The 17,821-nt window shown below is 47.2% G+C and overlaps 1 protein-coding gene across 7 annotated transcripts in view; it reads left to right on the top strand.

The window, feature by feature from the left end:
- The window catches only part of LOC142432398 (uncharacterized), a 30,813-nt gene extending 13,303 nt beyond the window's left edge, over positions 1-17,510 (top strand). For 6 of the 7 annotated variants that reach the window (XM_075537566.1, XM_075537565.1, XM_075537568.1 and 3 more), the window contains 3 exons: positions 6,601-6,652; positions 8,831-8,957; positions 13,331-17,510. In XM_075537566.1, coding sequence (XP_075393681.1) covers positions 6,601-6,652; positions 8,831-8,957; positions 13,331-15,642 — 2,491 coding nt within the window. In that variant the 3' untranslated portion in view covers positions 15,643-17,510. The remainder of the gene's footprint in view (positions 1-6,600; positions 6,653-8,830; positions 8,958-13,330) is intronic. The other variant, XM_075537571.1, reaches the window with a different exon arrangement.
- Positions 17,511-17,821: the final 311 nt, after the last annotated feature.

Here is a 17,821-nt window from a genome sequence, read left to right as displayed (position 1 = left end):
CTCGCTTTGGCCTCGGGGCCCATGGTCGAGGGTGCGCTCCAGGGATCCAGGCCCGGCTGGGGCTCCCTTTGGGGGTCGCGGATCCCTGGGTGGAAGCGGGCCCGGGGTAGGGGGGTCTCCCCGCCCCCCACCCCCACCCCCCGTCTCCGGAGCCAGCAATCTTGCCACGTCCTGTCCCTTCACTGGGCTTGTGCCTTCGCCGTGGCCTGGTCCCGGGGAGGTCCCTGCCCAGTGGCGCGGGTGGGAGAATTACGAGGGAGAATGGAGGAAAGAAGCCAAGAACAGATGCCGGCACGGGGCAGTTCCCACTGCCCTCCTTGGAAGCTGTGGCTGCAGCGCCCCGGGGCCCAGGGGACAGCAGGCTGAGCCTGTTCCTCTCGCTGCCCAGGTCCGGTGTCCTCGGCCAGTGGCCACCGCGAGCTGCCCGGGACGCAGGACACCGCCGCCAGGGTTTGAGGTCATTGTGGCCACCACTGCGTCTGCCCATCTCCTGGAAGGTCTTGCGCTTTCTCCGACCCTCAACTTCCCCAAGCGCGCTGTCCTTCTGGCTTCTAGATTCCTAAGGACTTTTTTGTTTGTTTGTTTCTTTGCTGGAATTTTGAGTCTTTCTCTCTTTTATTTTATTTTATTGGGGGGCTCTAACAGCTCTTATCACAACCCATACATAGATCCATTGTGTCAAACACATCTGTACATATGTTGCCATCATCTTTTTCAAAACATTTTCTTTCTACTTGAGTCCTATGGCATCAGCTCCTCCTTTATCCCCTTCCCCCCCAATCCCCTTGATAATTTTTTCTCCTTGATAATTTATAAATTTCCCTTTTTTTTCCTTCCTTCCTTCCTTCCTTCCTTCCTTCCTTCCTTCCTTCCTTCCTTCCTTCCTTCCTTCCTTCCTTCCCCCCCCCCCTCTCTCTCTCTCTCTCTCTCGCTCTCGCTCTCTCTCACTCTCTCTTAAGCACACGCTCTCTCTTTCTTTCTCTCCATGTTTTGCACCAACCGCTGTCTCGTTTCACCCCCTTTTCTGCTGTCCATCCCCCTGGGATCATACATTGATCATTGTAATCGGTTCCCCAATCTCCCACCACCAACTCCTAGTTCCGCTGCACCCCTTATTGGTCCTGAGGGGTTTATATGTTTTGGATTCCCTGTGTTGCGAGTGCTTATCTGTGACTGTTTATTATTATTTTTGAATGCTGAGTATGTCTGCCCTAGTTGCTGCTGCCTGGGTATTTGTTTTCCACCGTGGGTTATTCCAGATTAGACTCTGTGTGTTATTTCCCAGTTTCTTCGGCTGCTAACCTCTAGGCAAGGCAGCTGGCTCAAACCCACCAGCCGCTCTGCCGTTCTATAGGACAGAGATGAGACCTGGCTGCACCCTTAAAGGTTGACAGCAGCGGTTCTCCACCTGTGGGTCGCCACCCCTCTGGGGGTCGAACGACACTTTCACAGGGTTCGCCTAAGACCATCGGAAAACACATCAATATTTCACAATAATGGTTTTGTGATGAATCACTGTAATTATGTTGAACTGTGTTCCATTTGTAACAATGAAAACACATCCTGCCTATCAGATATGCACATGACGATTCATCACAGTAGCAAAATTGCAGTGATGAAGTAGCAACGAAGATAATTTTACGGTTGGGAGTCACCACAACACGGGGAACTGTATTAAAGGGTCACGGTATTAGGAAGGTTGAGAACCATTGGTTTACAGCTGTGTGTCCCAAAGTGTGCGATACTGCTGCCCCTGGGGAACGCCGGGACGTCCAGAAATCCAAACAAGCGAAACTCACTGCCTTCGACTCCTAGCAACCTTGTAGGACAGACTAGAACTCTGTACTGCAGTCGGAAGCTGCGTCTTTCTCCTGCGGAGCAGCTAGTGGTTTAGAAGTGCTGACCTGAGAGCTTGCAGTGCAACTCGTTACTCACCACACCCCGAGAGGGCTGCAAAAGCAGATATCTAACCACAAGGTCAGCAGTTCAAAACCACCGGCCGCTCCGCCGGAGAAGGAAGGGAAATCTCCTCGCATAAAGAGTTACAGTCTCAGAAATCCACAGGGGCAGTTCTGCCCTACCCTGTAGGGTCGCTACGAGGCAGCATCAAGTTGATGGCAGTGAGTTTGCATTTTTTTATACTTTATCCTGGATTAGGGGCAGAGTGCAAATGTTTTTCATTGCCGGGGGGCACTGAGTGTTTTTTTTTTTAACTGAAAGGAAAAGATAGGTCAGCTTAGAGAGTCACAATGAGTCAATGAGTCAAAATCTCGCAGATGACGGTAGGTCAGCTTCATTTCCTCCCTCGCCTTCACTTAGCAAAGGGCTCCGGAAAGTCTTAAGTTTCTCTTCCGTAGTCAGTTATGACTTTCTACTGTCTACTCCTAAAATGAGTTCACTGTCTACTCCTAAAATGAGTTCCAATCTCGGAAACCCACAGGGGCGCCTGTAGCTCCTCCTGTGGGGTGACCAGAAGTCGGAATGTAGTTGACGGGTGGTGAGTTGTTATTTGCGGTACCCTGCCCGCCTTTACAGACAAGGACATGGAGGTTGGCTCCCCAGACTCACCTCACAGTCAACAGCTGGAACCCTCTAGCAGCTCATCCGAAAAAAACGAGGAGATGGTCTGCTCCCCTAACATTGACAGCTTCAGAAACCCTGGGGCACTGTTCCCTCTGTCCTATAGGGTGGCTTTTAGTTTGAATGGACTGAATTGGCAGTCATTACAGTAACTTCTCTCTTTCTCTTATCAGGCCCCCCCTCCCCCCCGCCCAACAGTTTGATTGGCCCACCATTCACATGTCACGGCACTCAAGAAGAGTTGGACAGTCACCACCACAATCAGTTTAGGACATCGTCCTCACTCTTGTACTCATTGTTAGGGGCTCCCCATTTCTCCCCAGCCTCCCCTGGAACCTCCAAAGAACCAGGGATCCAGTTACTATCTTGATGGATTTACCTATGCTAAAAGATATCTTTTTTTTTTTTTCTAACATAAAAGTCCTCGCTGCTTCTCTGTTGCGTTTAGGGGGACATTGTGCCTTCATACGCCTTGGGGATTTGACCCCTGCCTTTGTGTCCACTTGGTCTCCTCTGCCCTTGGTTGCTGCCTCCCCCACTTACTTTGAAAAGCCCATTCTGTTTGAGCCCTTGAGCAGGGCTTTGACCGACGGACGTTATTCTGTCATCCTCTAAGACCCCCCCAAACCAGCCCGCACCCTGTTGCTAGAGTGTTCTACGGGACTCCAGTGGGTTTTCCATGGCTGATTTCTCAGCAGTGGATCCCCACGCTTTCCTTCTAAGATGCCCTTTGGGTGGGCAGCTGAGCTTGTTAACGGTTCGTATCACACAGGGAAGGGGTCCTGGTGGGACTTGAGCATACGGCTGCTCCCCAAAGGGTTGATGGTATGAACCTACTAGGGGCTCCAAGGAGAAGAGCCGGCCATCTTCTCACGTTGAAATCACAGCAGAGGGACCGCTAAGAGAAGCGCTCCTCTGTCCTGTTAGAATTGGCTCGATGGCACATGCCACGGTGGGACTCTTAGGGCACAGAGCAGGCCCCCTACTCTCTGATGGCCTCTCCCCCCAAACTCCCCCATGCTGGGTTTGTTGCTGGAACTCAGGGCAATATTCTTGGGGACATCTTCAACTTCATTATGTCCAGGAAGTCTGAGTTCTTTTAAGAATTTGATAAGTCTTAGTCCACATTTCTCTCCCTATTCAAACTCACCACTGAGTTAATTTGGACTCTGAGCGACCATATAGGACAGAGTAGAACTACCCCTGTGAGTTTCTGAGACAGTAACTGTACAGGAGAAGAAAGCCTCCTCTTTCTCCCACAAAGCAGCTGGTGGCTTTGAACTGGTGACCCTGTGAGTAGCATCTCAGTGCATAACCTGCCATGGCACTAGGACTGATCGGGATCCATCTATGGTGACCCGGCGGTTTGGTGGTGGTGGCCAGATAGTCTCCCAGTCCATCAAGTTCTGGTTTTTGTCATTTTTAAAAAGTTTTACTGGCATATCATTCATGTATCATGTAATCCAGTAGTTCAATCACAGCAAGAAGAGTTGTACAATGATCCGTTTTTATAATTCTTTACACGATTATCTACTTTCCGTTATAACCAGATGTTTTAGGTTCATTGTGTACCCACCCCAACCCAACCCCACCCCAGCTGGGAACCAGCCATTTCTCCAGTGAATTCACCTTTTATTGGAAGAAGATATTTGAAAGCTTGTCCCCTTTCCCTGCTTTCTTTCTTTACCTTTTTCAAATAATTTTATTAGGAGCTCGTACAGCTCTTATCACAATCCATACATCCATCTATGTTGCCATCATCATTTTCAAAACATTTGCTTTCTACTTGAGCCCGTGGTATCAGCTCATTTCCCACCCCCTCTCTCCCTCATGAACCCTTGAATAACCCTCATGAATAATTTATAAATTATTATTATTTTTCATGTCTTACACCAACTGCTGTCTCCCTTAACCCACTTTTCTGTTGTCTGTCCCCCTGGGAGGGGTTTCTATGTCGATCATTGTGATCAGTTCCCCCTTTTTTGCCCCCACCTTCCTCTTACCCTCTTGGTATCGCTACTCACATTACTGGTCCTGAGGGGTCTATCTGTCCTGGTTTCCATGTGTTTTCGCTCTTCACTGTACCAGTGTACATGCTCTAGTCTAGCCAATTTGTAAGGTAGAATTGGGGTCATGATTGTGGGGGGGGGAGGAAGCATCAAAGGACTACAGGAAAGTTATGTGTTTTGTCGGTGCTCTACTGTACCCTGATTGCCCTGTTTTCAATCCCTCCTCAGACAGAAACCTGCTTTCAACTACCCTCCATACATTTACTAGCTCAATCAATTAGCTTACTCGTGTCCTATGATTAATTTCACAACTTTCTTGCAAACTACTTCTGTCACCCCTACTCCCCTTGCTGTCCTGTTTCCTTGGACACAGAGCCTGTGCCCACACCTGTGCATGGACTTCCCTAACCACCCTGCATCCTCAGCTGTCGACATCTCCACCTGTGGTCCTCCCTTATCACCCTGCACCCTCAGCTGTTATGTCTCTCCTCTATGGTCTGCTCTGACCACTGTGCATCCTGAGGTGTTGACATCTCTGTGCTGGGAGCAGAAATGAAGTAGGATGGGCTGGGAAAGGCTGCGCATGTCAATTTACTGTTGCTAAGGTGAGACTTTTGAGGGGGGAAGACAGAAAGAATCTTTTCAGAGCTTACTGGTGACTCACAGGACAAACCAATTCTGACATTTCAGGGACATCGTGAGATACCTTTGCTAGAAATCACGTGTTCAAGGATTGTTCTTTTTTTTAAATCATTTTATTGGGGGCTCATACAGCTCTTATCACAATACATAATTCATCCATTGTGTCAAGCACATTTGTGCATTTGTTGCCATCATCATTTTCAAAACGTTTTCTTTCTACTTGAGACCTTGGTGTTAATTCCTCATTTTCCCCCTTCCTCCTTCCCTCCCTCCCTCCCCCACTTTTCCTCCCTTCCTCACCTTTGATAATTTATAAATTGTTATTATTTTTTCATGTCTTGCACTGATCGATGATGTGTCCACCTACTTTTCTGTTGTCCCAGGGAGGGGGTTATATATATATCATTGTGATCGGTTCCCCCTTTCTCCCCCCCATCTTCCCCTTCCATTCCTGGTTTCGATATAATTGTTGGTCCTGAGGGATTTATCTGTCCTGGATTCCGTTTCCAGCTCTTATCTGTACCCGTGTACATGTTCTGGTCTAGACAAATTTGTAAGGTAGAATTGGGATCATGATAGTGGGAAGCATTAAAAAACTAGAAGAAAGTTGTATGTTTCATTGGTGCTATACTGCACCCTGACTGGCTTGTCTCTTACTTGGGACTGCTCTGTGAGGGGATGTCCAATTGTCTACAGATGGGCTTTGGGTCTCTGCATTCCCCAAGGACTGTCTTATAATGCGGAATGTTCTTGTTGGGCCTGCTGAGTTGGCTCCCTCTCATAACGACCCTACATACAACAGAATGAAACTCTGTCTGACTCTGTGCCAGCCTCACAGGTGTTGGAGCCCACTGTGTCAGTCCAGCTCGTTGAGGGTCATCCTTTTCTATGACCTTGCCACGCCTGGTGCTTTTTCCCAAGAACAACACCTGCTGTTGGTCAGCTGTAAGGGAAGGGGGATCATGGCGTGGTGCCAAGATTGCCATCTGCTTATTGATTTCTCCCCACAGTTCTGTGCAGTCGGTGCCATTTTCACCCCAAAAAGAATTGCTGCCCAGAGAGGTTAATCATTTGCCCACGAACTACTCAGCTAGACAGGAGACGTGCCGGACTTCGAACCAGGCAGCTCCTCTAGCTCCCTACCATCTCTTGGTATCAAATATCTCCCCCGGGAGTGAGATTGAGCACCTCCATTCGGGTTGCTTAATACAGCTGTGTAGGCTCTTTCTTAGAGACCACGCACTGCCTAACAGGTCTTGTGGGGCTTCACCCACCTGGGAGGAGGAACACCTGTATGAAAACACTTGAAGATGTCATAGGGGACAGGGAGCCAGGGCCTCTGTCTTATGACTTCCTTTGCTTTCTGCAGCTCTGCCTGCCCAAGGGTCTACCAAGAGGAGGAGAAAATGACCAAGTTTCAGGTGAGTTGGACTTCCTTGACTCTTTCCAGGACATCTTCACTTCTCAGAAGCTGACCACCTACCTCCTCCTTGTCTAGAGTAAAGGACAAGAGTAGGCACTTGGCCAAGAACTTACTCTTTTGTTTCTGTATTGAGTTTTGTTGGCTTTATAATCCCATCATTTGTTGACCACAGAGAATAAACTCAAACCCCCTGCCTTCATGGTGACTCCAACCCACAGCACCCCTATAGGACAGAGAGGGCTTCTGAGGCTGTAAATCTATATGGGAGCAGATAGCCTCATGTTTCTCCTGAGGAGCAGCTGGTAGGCTCGAACTGTTGACCTTATCGTTAGCTGCCCGACTTGTAACTCATCATGAGATCCCTACTACATCAAGTAGTGTACAAATCAAGAGTCCCCGAGTTTCACAAAGAGTGAAGCATTCACGTATCACATCTGAAGACTGATCCTGCCTCATGTTGGCCATGGTTAGGCAAGTCAGCTTTATCTCCACATTTACCCTCTGGAACAAGGTGTTCTGGGAGGATGATTTGAATTTTTTTTTAATCCAAATTTTAAAGGTGCTTACTCTTTGGCTTTGAAACTTTAATTTATTGGGGTTTTCATTAAGAAAGTAAATAAACATGTTGGGCAGAAGACCAAGTTTCAAAATAAATATCCATTTGTTGGATTAGTTAAGTATATTACACCCAAAATTCCATTGCCATTGACTCTATACCAGCTGATAGTGACCCCATGTGAAAACGTAGTATTACCCTATTGCAGCAGTTCTCAATCTGTAGTTTGAGACCCCTTTGGGGGCCCAATGACCCTTTTGCAGGGGTCATCTGAGACCATCAGAAAACATATATTTCCGACGGTCTTCTGAACCAAGACACCACTCCTCTACCCATCTCTACGCGGGTTCACCCACATGCAGATACACCCCCACATGAGTACCCGGTGTGAAGACTGTAACCCATGCTACACCATGCTTCAAGACAAAAATTTCATTGATTTGTCATTAGAAATAAATATTTCACAATATATAATGATGTATTGTTTTTGTGATTCAGCACGATGCTTTCATGATGTTCCATTTGTAACAATGAAAATACATCCAGCCTATCAGATATTTACATGACAATTCATCACAGTAGCAAAATGACAGTGATGAAGTAGCAATGAAAATAATTTTATGGTTGGGGTCACCACCACCTGAGGAACTGTACCAAAGTGCCACGGCATGAGGAAGGTTGAGAACCACTGCCTTATCGGGTTTTCAAGACTGTAATCTTTATGGAAAGAGCCCAGGAAGTTCAAGTGGTTGAACGCCCAATTGCTAACCAAAGGGTGGGTGGTTCGAACCCACCAACAGCTCCATTTAAGAAAGGCATAGCAGCCTATCTTTGTTAACATTTACAGCCTTGGAAACTCTATGGGGCAGTTCTTAGGGGCCAATTCTACTCTGTCTTGTAGGGTCTCCTATGAGTTGTCATTGACTCCACAGCATTGGATCTGGGCTTTTTTTGTTTTAAAATGTAAGCAAGCAGGTTGCCAGGTCTTTTTCCCAAGGTCACATGACTACCTGTCCAGGAGGGATACCCAAAGGCCAGTAGGCGTGGCAAACATTACTACAAAACAGGGAGGGGAGTGGAGAATTAAGAGTTATCCATTCCATTGCAAAAAAACAAAACAAAACCCGTGACTCGGGAAGGACATTCTTGGGGCTTACCTATAAGAAGAGTCACAGGGAGCATCAAGTTCAGGGTATGGGATTTTTTTCAGTTGCAGCATTTTAGGTTGACGGTATTAAAGCCACAAGGGGAACTGGCAATGTGGAAGGCAAAGAGGAGGGGGGGAAAGACCCGAACCCTTTGCCATCAAGTTGATTCCAACTCAATGGCAATGGAGTAGAATGTCCAAGTCAAGTTGTGGTCCTAGGGTTTTCTTGGCTGTGATCTTTACAGATGGAGATCACCAGGACTTTCTTCCAAGGTGTTTCTTCCTAGGGGTGTTCAGACCGGCAGCTGTTAGGGTATTAGGCGAGCACGAGCCATTCGTTCTGTCCATGGGCTCTATTAAAAACCCAGTCAAGTCTCAAAATCTACAACAACGTCCCACCATGCTGTCTGCCTTCTCGGGGCTGCCCTTCTGCCAGGAGACCTTGGTTATGTTGTATGTGTTCAACATTGCAGGAGGCAGTGACGTTCCAGGACGTGGCTGTGGTCTTCACCGAGGAGGAGCTGAGGCTGCTGGACCCCGCCCAGAGGAAGCTGTACCAGGATGTGATGGTGGAGAACTTCCGGAACCTGCTCTCACTGGGTGAGGATAGCCTACCTGTGTAACTTGGCATCAATGCCCTACGGTGTTTTGATAGGGCTCCTGAAGGAGTCTGCTGAGCTGAGAGGTCCTAGTATCCTAGTTCCCTAGGGTCATAGAGAGAAGATACTTCCTGGTTGGTCTTGTGAATGGTCAAACTATGAATGGTCAGTGTCCGTTCACTGTCTTGTCCTTCCTTTACCCAACTCTGTGTTGTGACCTATCAGTGGGCATTCCATCAAATTAGTGACTCATTCCAGAATTTATTTTATTTACCTATTTATTTAACAGGCGTATTGACCCATAATTTGTGTGCCACACAATTTAGTGATTTAAATAGATTTAAGAGAGTTGTGTGTTCATCATCACCACAATTTTTGAAATTTTGTTTTCAGTCTTGTTTCCATTCTTTTTTTAATAAATCATTTTATTGGGGCTCATACAACTCTTATCACAATCCATACATACATCAATTGAGTAAAGCACCCTTATACATTCGTTGCCCTCATCATTCTCAAAATTCACCTTCCACTTGGGTTCCTGGAATCTGCTCGTTTTCCTTCTTCCCCTCCCCCTCCCTCCCCACTCCCCCTCCTTCATGAACCCTTAGTCATTTATAAATTATTATTTTATCTTATCTTATACTGCCCAGCCTCTCCCTTTACCCACTTTTCTGTTGCCCATCCCCCAGAGAGGAGGTTATATGTAGATTCCCGAGATTGGTTCCCCCTTTCTACATCCCCTTCCCTCCCGGTATCCCACTCTCACTGATGGTTAGACCAGAATTTGTTTTACAAAGAATTGGAATGCACTAGAATGGGATGGAAAGTATCAGAGCTCCTTCACCATAATAATCCACATCAAAGCAGGAACGAGCCAATTATCCTGAGTTATGTGTGGGAGAAATACACTTTGATGACGTTCAGTTGCCGTTGAGTTGATTCTGACTTGTGGTGAATGGAATGTGCATATGAGTTTGTGTCCCAAAGTAAGTCAAATAGGATTGCTACAAAATTATAGAAATCATGTAAAATATCAAAATGTGAAGTTATTCACCCCCCACCATGCCAAAAAACCCCGCCTTTTTATTGGGAACTAATATGGTTATCATATCATTCTGTAGTTCAATCACATCAAGCAGTATGGTACAATTGCTACCAAATTCAGTTTCAAAATATTCTCCTTCTCCATGAACCCCTCAATATCATCTGCCCTTTAACACCCCGCCCCCATACCCTACTATGTGTCACCCACCCCCACCCCCACCCCAGCCAAGAAACCCTTATTGTACTTGCTGTCTCTCTAGGTTCCTCAGTCCTGGGTCTCTAAGTCACTGTCTTTTGACACATGTTCCATTTAGGGTTTTACATTTCTGAAGGCAGCATCCATCTCGCTAATCTTTCCCTGAAGACGTCTGTATTTTTTGATTCACGCAGTGTCAGAATTGTAGTTTTGGCCTCCCCAAGGAGCTCCAACTGTGTTCCTTCTAAATGTTCTTAGAGCTTGGGGGACAGAAAGAAGTCTGCAGGGCCAAGATACGGGAGGCTGACTGGGTGGGGTCAGTTTCCCAACAAAATTCTCACAGCATGGCCTTGCTACCCTCACAGAATGATCAAGTGCTTCAGTGTCCAGATTCTTCAGAGGAACAGCTTTCCTGGTCTTTTTCTCACCAATGCAGCTTCGAATTTTCTTAAAACTTCCTCATAACAAGCCCCCTGATGGCCCAGTCCCCTTCAAGAAACTCTATCCCTGCAGGTCCCAAAAAGCAATCGCCATAATCTCCAGAGCGACCTGTCTGCCTTGAATTTTAACTGGTCCAGCAGATCCCCTGGGGAGCCACTGTTTTGATTGAAGCTCCCTTCCCCCCCACACACCGCCATCTCTTCTATGTATTGTACTAGTTTATATATATGTATATATATATATTCTTCTCCAAAGAATTTTTTAGCGAAACCAAACAGCATAGCATTCCATAGTTCAGTCCCCTCAAGCAGTATTGTACAATTGCTCCCCAAATCAATTTCAAAACATTTCCTGCCTCCTTGAACTGAATAGCAGCTTCCCCGTACCGCCCCCTGCCCCCCACATCTCACCTTTCCACACACCCCAGGAACCCTTATTCTAGTTGTTAACTCTATAGATTCACTCATCTTGGGTTTCATATACCAAAATACGTAGAAAAACACAAAACAAAAATTCAAAAGGCTACCAACAGTGTCAAAACACAGCAGAGATAAACCCCAATATGAAAAAAGAAAAAAACCAAAAACCCAGAAAACATTAAAAACCAGATCAAGCCCAAAGTGTATGGGGGTAGGGGGATATCAAGTGACAAGGTTTTAACCGTTCCAGTCAATTAATTTGCATTTCTTTATGTGTTAATTAGGTATATAATTTTGACCTCTTTGCATGCACTTTATGCATGCTGTCCCTGTGTCTCGCTCCAAGTAATTGAAGCATTTTATGTGTGGGTCTTTTTTCAAGCAGTCGGACAAAAACATAAAATGTTAAAGATCGTTCTTTAAATGAGATACAAGCAAGAACAAAGATCTTATGAGATAAATCTTTGCAGTGAAGCATCTTGATGCCGATGGAAGCTTTATTAAACATACCCCAGTGAGAAAAACACAAGTGTCTTACAAGAGAAAGCATGCGTGTACCCACCCACTGCTCACAGAGACAGGTCTTGTGTGGAATAAACACTAGCAGCCATACTTTTTGACTTGCCCTCCTCTGTAGGAGGTATGGAAAATTGGAATTCAAAGACAATGGATTCCCCTTCCCCACAAGCTACTTGAAACCCTTTCGGATACCATTAATGACATAAAGTACATTTTTTGTGATACACTAAAATAAAAATATCGTTTGAAGAACATTCCTCTGCAAAGATGGATGATATTGGGATCGGAACCAACATGTCTAGTAGTTTTCCTATTTCCCCTGAACACCTTTAAGTTCATAATTGTAACCAAGCTAAACTTCATTTTTTACCCACTGCCTTTTCGGTAGCCTTAAATAGCTGAGTCATACACTGTGGATCTTTTAATTGTCTAATCGATAGATAGATCGTTGTCTTGGTGACCGTGGGTAACACAATGAAAGATACCATCATCAGGATCGCTGGCATGTTTGAGCTTATTGTTTTGGCCACTATGTTTCCCTCACTGGCTCTCAACTTCACCAAATATGATGTTAGCATCCAGTATGTGATCCCTTCTAATGAGGTGACCAAAGGCGCCCGACTGGGGTAGCAAGTTAAGTGCTGGACCGCTAACCTTAAGGAAAGCAGTTTGAGACCGCCACCTACTCTTTGGGAGGCAGATGAGGCTTTCCACTCTTGTAAAGATGTACAGCCTCAGAAACCCACAGGGGAAGTTCTGCTCTGTCTTCTAGGCCTGCTGTGAGTTGGAATCAACTGGAGGACAGTGAGCTTGGTGATTTGGGCATGACGTGCCCAAAGCAAATGTGTTAGACACAGTTATTGTGTCATCTATAAGATTTTCATTGGCTTAAGTTTTTTCAGAAGTAAATTTCTAGACCTTTCTTCCTACTCTGTCTCTGGCTGGAAATCCCACTGAAACTTGTCCACCTTGGGTGAACTATTAGTCGTTCAACCATCACAGCAACGTATAAGCCACCTTGTACAACAAACTGATATATAACCAACTAATCTCAACTTAATGCTGACTCATAGTGACCCTATAGGACAGGGTAGATAGCCCCTGTGAGTGTCCAAGACTGTAACTCTTTATTGGAGTAGAAAGCCCAGTCTTTCCCCCATAAAGCAGCTGGTGGTTTTGAACGTCTGACCTTGTGGATCACAGCCCAAAGGATACCACATGGTGGCCCCAAATATACTTCCGACCCAAATTATCCCCTTTAGGGCTCCTGCAGTCCCACAGTAATCTGTTTGTAAACATTTGCTTGGACATTTTGAGCAAGGATGACCTAGCCAATGCACAGACGGTACCCCACAGTCCTGCGTTGGAAGTATAGAGACAGACAAGATAATGTTGTGTCCACTTATCTTTCTACTTGATCCTCAGAAGAGAAGAAGGTGCCTTTGGTTTACTACAGTTAGATGAAGGCAGGAAGGCAAGAGTTCCTGTCTATAAAACATTTATAGAATGTTTTTATGGTTCTGCAGCTAGCTGATTTCTTACACGTTAGACTTGTTGGATATGCCTGGGACTTACCACGTGGTAAATAGGAAACCTTCTGTTTCCTGGGGCAAGTGGAGTTGAGAACAAGGGCACTAGATGTTGAAGTCAGGGTGGACTTTTTCTCCTGGTTCACTGAGGCCTCCTGCTGGGGCCAAAGTGTGAAATACGAACCCTCTCATTTATTCTCACCTTGAATCCTCTTTATCCTTACAGAGGACCAACATCACAATAAGAATGAGCCTGAGACTCTGCAAAGATTAAGGTACCATTTATATGAAGAGCTGTCCTGCAGTCTTATCTGGGAACGGGTTGTAAGAGAATTAACGAGAAGACCAGATTCCACGCGCCATCTCCAAGGGAAGAGTCCCTGGTTGCGAAAACAACACGATTTTCCCTGCCGGATCTGGTCGGGGTTGTCTGTTGAGGTTCCTGAACACAACTACCGAGTGAATCTCCAAGGGAGTCGTTGCCATGAGATTAACCATCAGAAGCTTCCAACACGGAGAACCCAAGATTTGGGGAGGAGGCCATATCTGGGTGAGTCACAGAGAGCTCAGAGTAGAAGTGAGCAGATGGCAGTGGGAAGCAACCCGTGTGGTTGTGATCCGTGTGTTGACAACTCCAGTTGGATACCGTTAGGCCACCATGAGGATCATGGAGGCGACCAGCAAGACAAAGCTGCTGGCCACAGTAGAAAAGACTTCATGAAGCATAATACAACTGACAGAGGAGAGAAAGCCTCCGTGAGCAGTCACGGTGACCAAGGCTTCTATGATGCCTCCGATCTTGAACTTCATCAGACATCACACATAGGGAGGAAGTCCCATACATGTAGTGAGTGTGGAAAAGCCTCCGGTGCTAGCTCAGCTCTTCCCATTCCTCAGAGAGCTCACGCCGGAGGGAGGCACTTTAAGTGCGACGAATGTGCCACGGGCCTCCGTCAGAGTTCATGTGTTCATACGCATGAGAGTGCCCACACAGGGGAGAAACCCTACCCGGACGGGTGTGACCAGAGCTCCGATCCAAGTTCCCCTCTTCACACTGACCGGCGACTTGACACGGAGGAGGGGCCTTTTAAGTGTGACAGTTGTGGGAGGAGTTTTAGTCGTGGCTCTGACCTTAACCTCCATGGCCGAATCCACGGCAAAGGGAAACTCGGGGAAAGCAGCGAGTGTGGGAAAGGCTTCGGGCCGAGCCCGCGCTATGAAGCGCGTCTGCGGGTTCACACAGGCGAGGGGCCGTTTACTTGTGAGGCTCATAGAAGAGGCTTCAGTGAGAGGGCCGCACTTCACCACCATCAACCAGCCCACGGAGGGGCGCCCCCTTATCAATGCGACCAGTGTCTAAAGCGTTTCGGTAGCAAAGCCAGCCTGCATGTCCATGAGAGGGTCCACGCCATCGAGAGGCCTTTTAAGTGTGAGGAATGTGGCAAGAGCTTCAACTGGAGCTCCCATCTGTACGTGCACAGGAGGGTCCACACCGGCGAAAAACCCTACAGGTGTGAGGAATGTGGTAAGGGCTTCAGCCAGGCCTCACATCTCCAGGCCCATCAGCGGATGCACAGTGGAGAGAAGCCATATAAATGTAGCATCTGTGCAAAGGGCTTCAGCCGGAGCTCGTATCTGCGGGTCCATCAGCGCATCCATACTGGAGAGAAACCCTTTAAATGCCTGGTGTGTGGTAAGGGCTTCCGGCAGCGCTCCTATCTTCACACGCATCAGAGGGTTCACATGGCCCAGAAGCCCTACCAGTGCCCGGACTGTGGGAAGGGCTTTTGCCAGAGTTCTTCACTGTACGCGCATCAGCTAATCCACACAGATAAAATAGCGTGTAGCTGTGAGAGGTACGGGAAGCCCTCGGGGAAGCCCTCAGATCACAGTGTCTATTGTAGAGCCCACACTGGCAGGAAGCCCTTTGAGTGTGAGCAGTGTGGGAAGCGCTTCAGTTGGAGCTCCCACCTCCAAGCCCATCGGAGAGTCCACACGGAAGAGAAGCCATTTAAGTGCGAGGAATGTGGGAAAGGCTTCCGCGGGAGATCCGCCCTTCGTTGTCACCAACAGCTTCACTCGGGAGAGACCCCCTATCAGTGTGACGACTGCCTCAAGGGCTTCAGTAGCAAAGCCAGCCTGCATGTCCACCAGAAAATCCACACCGTTGAGAAACCGTATAAGTGCGAGGAATGTGGCAAGAGCTTCAACTGGAGCTCCCATCTGTACGTGCACAGGAGGGTCCACACCGGCGAAAAACCCTACAAGTGTAAGGAATGTGGTAAGGGCTTCAGCCAGACTTCGCATCTCCAGGCCCATCAGCGGATCCATACGGGAGAGAAGCCGTACAAATGCACTGTCTGTGCAAAGGGCTTCAGTCGGAGTTCCTATCTTCTGGTTCATCATCGAATCCATACTGGCGAGAAACCCTTTAAATGTATGGTGTGTGGTAAGGGCTACAGTCAGCGCCCCTATCTTCACACACATCAGAAAGTTCACATGGGAGAGAAGCCGGCAGATCACAATATCCGATCATAATACACTCGTTGTGAAAAGAAAACCGGTGCATATGAGCAGGGTGTGAGAAACACCTCCAGTCGAGCTTGTGTCTCCAAGCTTGTCCAAGAGTCCGGACTGGTGAGACACCATACACGTGTGAGGAAGATGGAAAGACTTTCCTTGGAAAACCCCCATTGTACAACCATTATCAAGTGTCTAGAAGAGTCATCTATATGAGCTCATACACATCCCACCCCCACCCATCAATCAATATGATAAGGATTGTAAGGGTTTTAATGATAAATGAAGCTTCCATGCCTATCAGAGAGTTCACATGGGAAAGAAACCAAATACACCCCCCCCCCAACCCCTATCTTCAACCTTACCATAATGAGAAGTTCTACAAAAGAAGGGGTGTGTGAGAAGGGCTTTGTAGATAACTGAGACGGTTTCTCTGCTTCAGGCTCTCCACCAGGAGAAGAAACTCTTTAAAATGATGCGTTTTAAGGATTCCAGAGGGAGTTGTGTTCCTGGACAATCATCAGAGTCCAAATAGGTGAGAGAGTCCGCTGTGTGGACTTGGTTGGTATATCTCAGCCAAGGCCGAGACTATCACAAGTCACAACGAAACTCCAGGGCCCAGAAACCTCTACAAGCCTTCGTGTCCGTCAGCACACACAACAGAGAGGACATAAAAGTGATTTAAAAAAATGGCCGACTTTAATAAGAATAAAAAGATTGGCATGAAAGAAGCATCCTTACTCAAATGAAGACCAGTGTCCGCTGTTGGTTGCTGTTCAGGGGAGTTGAGCGTGGTCCATGAGGGTCACCTATGAATGTGCCTCTGGGTGGGTTTGAACTGCCAACCTTTCTGTTAGTAGGCAAACAATTAACCTTTTATGTAACCCATTAATGGGACATTGTGGAGAAATGAGCTGCTTTATGTGGCCTTTTGCCTTGGGCTTTGGCAAAACACATTGAGAGATTCACCATCCACCCCTCCCGACCCCCATCCTGAGGCATCAGCTTTGCCCTAGTTTTTTTTAACCCAAAGGGTATGTAACGTTTATTCAGGTTGGTTGATATTTCTTGACCGTATACAATTTGTGGCTTGCTTGATACACTTTTTGTCGGGTCCTGGGCTGTGTAACCTGCCTGGTGAGGGGGTGTGCACCTTTCAGGGACTGGTCAAAGGTCTATGCATATGAAGTTACTGTAGCTTACTATGCAAATGAAGTGTCTGTTGCCTTGAGAAAGGGGATTGATCCGTTTGTGGCCCTGGGGTAGGAGGGGCATGCTTGAAATTGATAAACAGTTTTGTGCAGATTGGGTGGGGGAGGCCTTCAAAAAAGTTTGTGGGAAAATGGAATTAAAAGAGAATGGGTTGTTCCCACACATTTTTCTAAAGCTCCCTAGCTTCAGATAGCCCACTCCCCAGAGGTCTTTGAGACAGGAGGCAGACAGCAGCAAAAGGAAGAAAGAAGAGAGGAAGCAGAGATGGAGGAGGCAAGGGACATCCTACAAAACACTAACATGGATCAAGGGCTGTACCACTGAAGACAGCAAGGGGCCTGGGGCAGTCAGAGGTGGTGGCAGGGAGACCAAAGGCAGAAGAGCCTGTCTCCGAAGACTGAGAAAAGGTCAGTGGTGAGCATGCCTTTTGTGAGGTGGCGGAGAGAGGGCTTGCACAACAAAGGAAGTGTATGGCAGGGAGAAGGCCCTGCTTGTCTGCGTGGCCAGAGCAGCTGAGAGACCTATCCTGCGCTGAAGAAATGAGGCCCGTGTGCTACACTTGGGGTGGTGGGGGGCTTTCCGACTTTGCCACCATGCTTCCTGATCCTAAGTTATAACCTGTTGATCCTGATCCTGTACCTTGCATTCCTTAATAAACCGCTTAATTTAAACCACGTAAGGATAGTCTGTGTGAGTTCTGTGATACCCTTGCAATGGCTATTCAAGCCTAGAAGAGAGTGTCACGGGAGGGATGACTGGAGTCAGAATTGGTTAAAAAAAAGGTTGGAGAATGGAGGTGTGTCTAGCCTCCACCTCGTGGGAATGATTATTTCCCTGCATCTACATTGGTTTTGATGCTACTATTTCTTCTCCCATCATTTCACACTTGCCATCCGATGTGGGATTCATTGCGATAGCTCCTTAGTGGCGGAAGCTTGGAGCTTTGGAGAAAAAAAAGACTGCATAGACATGGGATGGCAGCCAT

This window comes from Tenrec ecaudatus, chromosome 18 (genome assembly GCF_050624435.1).
Source record: "Tenrec ecaudatus isolate mTenEca1 chromosome 18, mTenEca1.hap1, whole genome shotgun sequence".
Taxonomy (NCBI): Eukaryota; Metazoa; Chordata; class Mammalia; order Afrosoricida; family Tenrecidae; genus Tenrec; species Tenrec ecaudatus.
This window is presented reverse-complemented; position numbering and strand designations above follow the sequence as displayed.